Below are 8,908 nucleotides of genomic sequence, written 5' to 3' on the forward strand. Positions count from 1 at the left end.
TATGCTCAATGATGTTGTTGCAACAATGTAAATACATCTTTGCATCTTTTCTCCTGCATAACAACAAATTATTATATATATGTACCAAATGCATAAATACAATTCCAATTCCTTAAAGAAACAAGGTAGAATGACATGCATGCAAGTAATGCTCGCACTGCTACACCTAAAATGAGTTACACACATCGTTATCACACGAGATGCTCTAAATGATCTAATCACTATTGATCCTCATCTAAGTCTCCCTCACATACTAGAAAAAAGCATAGGCATATGACGAGATCTATAACTCTAGAATCTCCTAAACATATCTTAGTCGAAGAATCTCCACTTTGTCGCATAATCTCACACACTCGACTCTCTAGAGACTATGTTTCAGCAAAAGCCAGTCTAGACAACTACGAGGGGCTTACAGATCCTCGGGAGCACATATAAAATGTGAGAAACATCCTAGATCTTGTTATACAAGAAACTAATGCTATATGCAAAGTTCTTTCTCTATGGATTTGCATGTGTCTGACCTGGCCTGCGACTGACCTGTTTTTCTTTTTTTCTCTACATATTTCTTCTCTCACTTCTCTACCCTTTTCTCTCATATTTTTCATGGATATCGATAATTTTATGTGTAGCACACAATTTGTTTGTCACACACATAAAAGATTATTGCAGGACAAACATCATATTCTATCACTAATAATTAGCTTTCAGCTACGCCTCATAATATAATCCAATGGTATATTGTGGAGGCCCCTCTCCCAAGATAAAAAAAAAAAAACAACTATTTCCCATTTCCATCAAGATAAACAAAAGGAAAGAGTTTAAAATTTCATTTCGCAATGAACTACGAATTTGGTGGCATACCTTCTTTGTTTTTTTGTCTAGAAGGAGTTTGGTTGGCATACTTAATCACTGGACATGTAGTTTAATGGAATTCTTATAAAAGGAAATGATATATACTTTGATTGCCCAACAAATGGTCTTAATTGCATTCTAAAAAAGGGTCTTCATTGACGAATTATGTCCATAATAGCAAGCATCATAATGTGAATTAATCAAATCATAATTCATCCTGGCATTTCCTACATCTCAAGATGGCAGACTCCCCCATTAAAATAACCCAAAATTATTCGTTGAGATTCTCTTAAACAATTTTATAATTCATTTTGTATTCAGCAGCCCTATTATTACACACCACAAACCCATAAATGTTCATGTCCAACTAAGATGTACTTTGCATGTTCTATCATATGATCCCTTCAACAACAAGACCAACAGCCTCTGCTTTTTCTATCCTTTCTTGATTCTTTCTTTGAGAAAAACACAGTCATTTCTGCAACTCCCCGTCTTTCTTGATCTCATATCAACAAACACAACAATCAAACGGCCGGTATTTTTGTTTTTTTCATCTTTTATGCATGATTATAGGGTCATGAGTGCTTGTCTAAAGATAGTGTTTCTTTTGGAAAGAAAAGGCTACGGGGAATCAAGAGAAGAGAATCATAGGAAGGAGGGAACTGTTTCAAACGGTCATCAACAATATTCAGCTTACTAGCTAGCGAGTGTCGTCAACTGTTACAAAATTCAAATCTGCCCTATTAAAGGTAAGTTTAAAGGAAAAGAATGTCATTAGACCGTTGCTTTTATAACATACCTGCCGTTGTCTTCGAATTTTCAAATTTCTGTTGGTTCAATTCTAAGGAAAAAAAAAAACGAAATCTATCAAAGACTGCCTTTAGTTACAAGTCTTGCAGAAAATTCAGTGCATTATTACATTTTCTGATAACAATAACGACTTGTGACTAAGCCCTTTTGCTTTTTGTAGCAAGAAAGGAGAACAGTTCCTTTTCTTTTCTTTTTTTCTTTGTGATCCTTTTTTCTTCTTCTCTCAAACATAAATTCTGCATTTTAAGCCAAATCCCGGGTGAAAGTATGGGATTTGAGCTGAGCATTCCTAGATACCCCACCGGTGAGTTTTGTTTTGTTAATGAAAAGAAGTCCTAAGATCTAGAGCCCACTAACCAAATTTCTTACACTTTCATGATTATCTTGCAGATTTCTGATCAAGTAGGCCACAAGTCTTAATCTTTAAATGGATAATTCGTCGAGTTTTGACGAAGTTTCGGATCCCGGTTATCAACCTTCACCTTCTTCCTTGGATCAAAATGATCACCCAGCCGTGGAAACTCCAGTGTACTCAACAATGAGTGGTGATTCATTCATGTTCGGCAGGACTTATTCAGAGACCTCAGCCTTTTCTGATCCCATAGATGATAACAGCTATTCAAGTGAACCTTCTCCTTCTCATTGGCCAGTAACCAAATCTGGAGCACAACATCAGGCTATGCTTAGAAGACTAGAAATGAAGCAACAGAAGCAAGTTGCGGATGACAAGTTGGATGATCAAGAATCTGTTGACTTGGGTGGGGTTACATAAGATAATTTGTGCCTTTTTGCTGAAAAAAATGTTCATGTGATGAGTAAGATGGTAACACAATTTTTGCATAATTTTGGCAGAACTTGAGATGATGAAAGAAAGATTTTCAAAGCTTTTGCTTGGTGAAGACATGTCAGGAAGTGGCAAAGGTGTCTGCACAGCTGTTACTATATCAAACGCCATAACAAATCTCTATGGTATGCATAATACATACACATCAACTTGATTTATTTTAAAAAAAAATAATGTTCTTTCTTCCTGTTATCCAGTTCTCTGTCATTGCTTATCTTTGATACTTTCTTCAGCAACTGTGTTTGGGCAAAATTTGAGATTAGAGCCATTGAAACCTGAGAAGAAATCGATGTGGAAGAGAGAAATGGATTGTCTTCTTTCTGTATGTGATTACATAGTAGAATTTATCCCCAAGTCTCAGAATTTACAAGACGGAACAGTTCTTGAGGTGAAGTTTTGTTAGCTATCAACCAAATTTCAAACAGGCTTTTGAATTCTCCTATTTCTAACATGATTGATTGATCTTTCAGGTGATGGAAAGTAGACCAAGATTAGATATTCATATCAACCTTCCGGCATTAAGAAAGCTTGACGCAATGCTCATGGTAAGGAAAGCATTCATTTGCAAGAAATTAGAACATCTCTGTTTTCATTACAGTGTCATATATACAAGTTCGTTATAACTTGGGTTTTATTTGACAGGAAGTACTGGATAGTTTCCAAGATACAGAGTTTTGGTATGCAGAACAAGGAAGCATGTCATCAAATTCAACTCTTTCAGGCTCGTTTCGGAGAGTTATTGTCCAGCGTAAAGAAGAGAAATGGTGGGTGCCAGTCCCATGTGTTCCCTCTGGTGGCCTCTCTGAGAAGTCGAGGAAGCACTTGCGACACAAACGTGACTGTGCATATCAAATTCACAAAGCTTCCATGGCCATTAACAGTAGCATTCTTGCTGAGATGGAAATTCCAGAGACATACATAGCATCTCTTCCCAAGGTTAGCCTCCTTGCTGTTTAAATTACTTCACAAAAATGTAGTGATTCTAAATTTCTAAAGCCTGGGAGTAATGATAACTAGGTTCTATTTTCTAAAAGCACTATGAAATTTTATAGAATAGCAAAGACATGTCCTATCGAGTTTCTTGATATTGACAGTATGTTATATCAAAATGTTTTTTCTTTCAGAGCGGAAGAGCGAGCCTGGGGGACACAATTTACCGCTACCTGTATACAGCGGACAAATTCTCCCCAGGACATCTTCTTGACTGTCTCAACTTAGCATCAGAACATGAAGCACTTCAGCTTGCAGACCGAGTTGAAGCTTCAATGTACACATGGAGACGCAAAGCATGCCTAAGCCATTCAAAATCCTCTTGGAACATGGTGAAAGATCTCATGTCTGACATTGATCGAACAGATAAAAATCATATTCTAGCAGAAAGGGCCGAGACCTTGCTATTTTGCCTGAAGCAGAGATACCCCGAACTTTCACAGACATCCTTGGACACTTGCAAAATCCAGTACAATCAGGCAAGTTGCGCGATCATTAATCTCACTGCAAAATATCAAATTTATTTATTTATTCAACAGGGGTAAATGGAAAGATAAATATTGCAGGATGTGGGACAAGCAATTCTAGAGAGCTACTCAAGAGTTTTAGAAGGCTTAGCATTCAACATTGTTGCTTGGATCGAAGATGTTCTTTTCGTAGATAGGAACCAAGAACAATAGGAACCAGAGTTCAAACATCAGTGATAGATAACATATCTTAATCAAGGTGCTCTCTCTCGGATCACTGTCCTACTTTCTGTAATGCATAAGCCTTGTGAGGAATCTAGGAAATTTCATTTACTTTCGCGTGTAACAGGTTGAAGGTAGTAGTTCTTACGTAGGAAATATCTTCTGCATAGGTGAAGAGATCTTTTGAGCAAGATTTGTACATTCTGCATCCAGTTAAGCTAATTTCCTCAAGAATTTTTGTTATCGCCCGATTCAGTTTCAATCCACAGTTCTTTCCCCACATACAAAATTGAACTAGAAAGAAAAGAACTTTTTTCAAACATCAATTGATAAAGTAGAACAACAGAGGATAAGGAAAGCAGGAGCAATCAAACCCAAATTGTTGCCTCATCATCTATACAATAGCGGTCACTAGTCAGCAATTCAGGCAACTCTCATACTTTTCATTAGTGATATCAACAAAAGATTCCAAAAAAAGCCATGCTAATGATTTTTAGTGGGTTACCACTACTACCCTGTTTTGAACATCAGTCAATGAATCACTCTTGAGTATTAAAGGTAGCAAGGGTCGTTTTCTTGGAGCAGAAGAAGATTCCAAAGCATCAATCTTGGATTTGCATTTGTTATGGTCCCCTTTGTTTTCCTCCAGGCACTCCTTTAGTGCTTCAGCTCCATCTTGAGACAGTTTCTTCCTTGTGCCATCATTAGCTCCAGCATTATCACCACCACTACTCTCTCCCTTCTCATTATCCATTGTACCTGAATAATCCTTCACATTCCACACAGAACTTCATCAAGAAAGATATATATTTAAAAGAAAAATAAAAGAATTATCAAGAAAGAAGCATAGAATTCTGGTGGATTCTTGAATTTTTTTTTTTCTTAACACGCACTCAGAGAATTTGGTATTGAAGATCAAGAACCAGCTTAAGGTTTAAAGAAATTGATGAGCCCAAAACTGGATTCAAAGAAATTGATGAACCCAAAACTTTGAAGTTGGTAAACTAATTTAAAAATATCGATGCTTCAGAACAATTTATTTTTCAGAACAATTCAAAAATATAAAAAAAAAGTTATATTAAAACTATATATATATAAAAAAAAAATACTGTTATACAATGCTAAACGGGTAACAAAGAAAGGGACTATCAACGCAGTCGCTGGCCACACGTATAGGCGCATCTAACGACTCCGTTATTCTTCTCTCTCCAAGACTCCTACTCAGCTCATCTGTCGTATAATAATAAGTTAACAACTCACTCTTTCGCGCGTTAAGTAGTGACCAGCAACCACCATCCCTCCCTCTTGCGTGACTCATAGGAAATTTAACTAGCTAGTTAGTTAGAAGTTAGAACAGAAGTTTCTTTTACGTGGCAAAAAAAAAAAACATTGCATAAACGTCATTAACGTCTTTTTTACCAGCAAAAAAATAAGAAAACTTAAAATTTAATGTATACTTTAAAAATTATAAAAAATTGGTTATGAAGGTTTTTTAAAAAAATTACAAGTTTAAATTATTTGTTTACCATAATATTTATTTTATAGACAATATTATATAATTATTGAAAAAGCAAGTTTTAAGTAAAAAAAGACATTCTAATAATTTTAAAGTGATTGTATCTAAAGTCATAAGAATAATAAAATACTTTCGTGTTGGTAAGGGAATTTTTTGAAAATGTTATTAGCTTTAATTTAGCATGTCTACTTTAAAACCTTTTAACTTGACTATTTATCTAAATTGTGTTTTCAATTACTCCAAGTAACTTGGACAACAAGTAAAACCTAGTTTCACTTAAAAAAACCAAGATGAAATCTTTTGTTTTTCAATGTTGACATGAAGATATCCTGGATCAACCTGAGTTAACATACTAAACTCACGACTCGATTTATGAACTGGAATGGGTTTAATAATATTTTTAAGAATTTTTTTTTTATTTAACAATAAGATAAAAAAATATTGGGGCTTGCAAGAAAGTAGTTGAATGAACTGTTTTTTACAAGACAATAAAAAAGGTTGGTGAACGAGCCTGGCCTAGGTGGCCCAGCACGCTTGAACCATTAAAAATGGCATTCCCCTCGTTAAGAGAAAGACTTTGAAATCAAAATTGACTTTTGTTTTGTTAATGGAATCTCGTCAACGAATGTTTCGTCTTTCCGTGTCATTTTCAGTCAACCCTCTCTCTCATCCTTCTCCCTCTTAAAAACCGAAGAAAATGAAGTTTTGGGCTAAAACGCATAATTGTCAAACTAAAAGGCCAGAAAGGATATTGTAAAAATCTTAAAGCATTGTTTTAAGGAAAGACGTTGACAGCATTGTCACACCACGATGAATACAAGACTCTTTGAAATTAAACAAGAAAATAAAAATAATAAAGTTGTCACGTACTAATTAAAGAAAACTATAAATTTTAAAATTGACATCGGTCTAAGAGGTTTAGGTATTGTGTTAATTATGCCTAAGAAAAGATCGGTGTCACCTTTATCATATCCTTTCAAACATAAAGCTACTTTTACTATGTGTTTTCTTCTAATCTTATTCCACACATGTTATTGATTGTCAAAAAAGAAAGCATTTGATGTTAATCCATAGACATAGGCGATTTTGTCGATTTAGAAAAGAAAAAAAAGACATTAATCCCTAAAACAAGATTTTGCCAATTTATAAAATATTTTGATGTTAATCCCTAAAAAAGAGATTTTGTTGATGAAAGAAATATTTTGATGTTGATCCCTAAAAAGAAGATTTTGCTGATTTATGAAGAAATTCTACGTTAATCCCTAAAAAGAAAATTTCATCGATTTATGAAAAGTTTTGATGTTAATACCTAAAAAGGAGATTTTTCAGTTTATAATTTTAAAACATGTATTAGACCCGTATGGATGGTGAAAATATAGATTTGGCCCCACTCTTTTGACTGTGTGCAAAATAAGCTTTAAGGGCATTACTCAAGGCCTATGCAAAGTCAAGTTGACCAAACCGAGTCCACTCACAACAACAATGGATAATATGTCATAATATTAAAAAATTATATAAAAAAAACATAAAGATGATAAGAAAAACATGATGGTTTTTTTATATATTTTAAAATCATATGTTGTCACTTCGAGAGTGACCTTGCCAGTAAAATAACGGTTTATTGCACGATGAAAAAGTGAACTAAAAAGATATTGCCCAACTCACCAATTTATGTTGATGTTTAACTAAACAATTTTTTTAAAAAAAACAAAGTCACAATAGATATAATTATTTTTATATTTTTTTCTTTTATACGATAACACTCCTATTGAAACACACATTCACGATATAAATTCATACACAAAACACATCATACTAAAAAATTAAACACACAAAAAATTCAAAACATTCAAACACAAAATTAATGGCACACACACACCCCCAAAACTAAATACGCAAAATCATTCAAAATAACACATATTTTGTCATAAAACTCAATAATATGTTAAAATTTTAATTGGGGTTCGAAAATTAATGACCTTGAAAGTGGGTGAACCAGAAAAGGCTAAAACAATAACTAGAATAGTGGGATAGTGGGATAGTGGCAGCACATGGATGTGCTAGTATAGGACCAAGATTATGACGTGTTATTTCATGCGCCATAAAGGTTTGGGAGGAGCGAGATTTTAGTTCGGTTCACACGAGTCAGTTATTTAATGAAAAAACCATCAACTCATTTAGGTTATTTGATTCGTTAATCCAATTTGATTTTGATAACATTCATATAAATTTCTTCTCAATATCCGGCTATGAAGTTTCACTCATTATTAATAAAAATAAAAATAAAAGTCTATCTTTCTATCTTATTTTTCTCTAGAATAAATATAGATAATCTATCAATTTATTATTTAGTAAATCGCTGAAAGTAAGTGTAATATTGCAGTTTCAAGAAGAAGAAAAAACAAAAAAACAGAGATGGGCAAATGATAGAGAGTTTGTTCTCAGATTCCAATATAAAAGAAGAGGACAAGAAAGAATCCCTTTACTTTTTACTTAGGAGACATGGGTCCAAAAAAATAAATTAAAATAACGAAACATACTTAACATGCTATTAAAATCCCATGAATATAAGACAAGTATTTAGGACGACAATTTTCAACATTCACTTACTAAAAGTATAAATCTTCTCAAGACTTGAGGACATCGTAGAAAGAATCACCTTGATGTAAGGAAGGAAGCCTAACAGCAGCAGTCGTCTCAGGCAAATGAGAATGTGCGGGCCAGAGATGGTGAATATCTGGTAACTTGGGCCTCATAAGAGGAAAGCGTGCGGGGTCATATGGACCCTTCAAGTCCACAATAAGCTGTCAGGGAGGGTGTTCTTCTTTAAGCCAAGTTGCTAAAAATCTGCAAAGCAACGACGAAAAACTGCGTTCGTAAAAAGCAGGGAAGGGGACATTTCCTTTTTCTTCCATTAAAGCTGCCAAGAAAACAAATAAATAGAAGATAATCTGGCATAATTAACAAAAGGAAAAGAAAGAAGTTTCGATACTTTTTCCCCATTTAGGCAGGCGAGGCGAGGTCGTCTTGCTCCATCATGGTAGTGTCGCAGAAAAAGCCGCGAAATGTTTTTCAATTCGATAGCGATACTCTAAGAATAATATGCTAATGTTAGATGCTGGGACACACTAACAAGGATGGCTGTATAAATCTCAACTTGGATGCCCAAAAGACAACGAGAACGATCTGAATGAGTAGAAATACCAT

The 8,908-nt window shown here is 34.4% G+C and overlaps 1 protein-coding gene across 3 annotated transcripts; it reads left to right on the forward strand.

Moving 5' to 3' along the window:
* The first annotated feature begins 1,240 nt into the window (after nt 1–1,240).
* Nucleotides 1,241–4,465, forward strand: LOC7496968 (rop guanine nucleotide exchange factor 3). 3 transcript variants are annotated; one of them, XM_024585271.2, is made up of 9 exons: nt 1,241–1,601; nt 1,823–1,966; nt 2,053–2,420; nt 2,515–2,631; nt 2,740–2,894; nt 2,977–3,051; nt 3,149–3,442; nt 3,631–3,975; nt 4,063–4,465. In XM_024585271.2, exons 3-9 carry the CDS (start codon nt 2,090–2,092, stop codon nt 4,174–4,176), a joined length of 1,431 nt encoding a protein of 476 aa, XP_024441039.1. In that variant the 5' UTR covers nt 1,241–1,601; nt 1,823–1,966; nt 2,053–2,089; the 3' UTR covers nt 4,177–4,465. The 3 variants fall into 3 exon arrangements, with proteins under 3 accessions (XP_024441039.1, XP_024441040.1, XP_024441038.1); XM_024585272.2 differs by lacking the exon at nt 1,823–1,966; XM_024585270.2 differs by lacking the exon at nt 1,241–1,601 and having other exon boundaries at nt 1,661–1,966.
* Nucleotides 4,466–8,908: the final 4,443 nt, after the last annotated feature.

The sequence above is a fragment of the Populus trichocarpa genome, chromosome 14 (genome assembly GCF_000002775.5).
Source record: "Populus trichocarpa isolate Nisqually-1 chromosome 14, P.trichocarpa_v4.1, whole genome shotgun sequence".
Lineage (NCBI taxonomy): Eukaryota > Viridiplantae > Streptophyta > Magnoliopsida > Malpighiales > Salicaceae > Populus > Populus trichocarpa.

Coding starts and splice junctions, on each gene's coding strand:
- LOC7496968 (XM_024585271.2), top strand. CDS start 2,090: ATGGATAATTCGTCGAGTTTTGACGAAGTTTCGGATCCCGGTTATCAA. Junction 2,421..2,514: donor TCAAGAATCTGTTGACTTGG/GTGGGGTTACAT, acceptor TAATTTTGGCAG/AACTTGAGATGATGAAAGAA. Junction 3,976..4,062: donor GCAAAATCCAGTACAATCAG/GCAAGTTGCGCG, acceptor TAAATATTGCAG/GATGTGGGACAAGCAATTCT.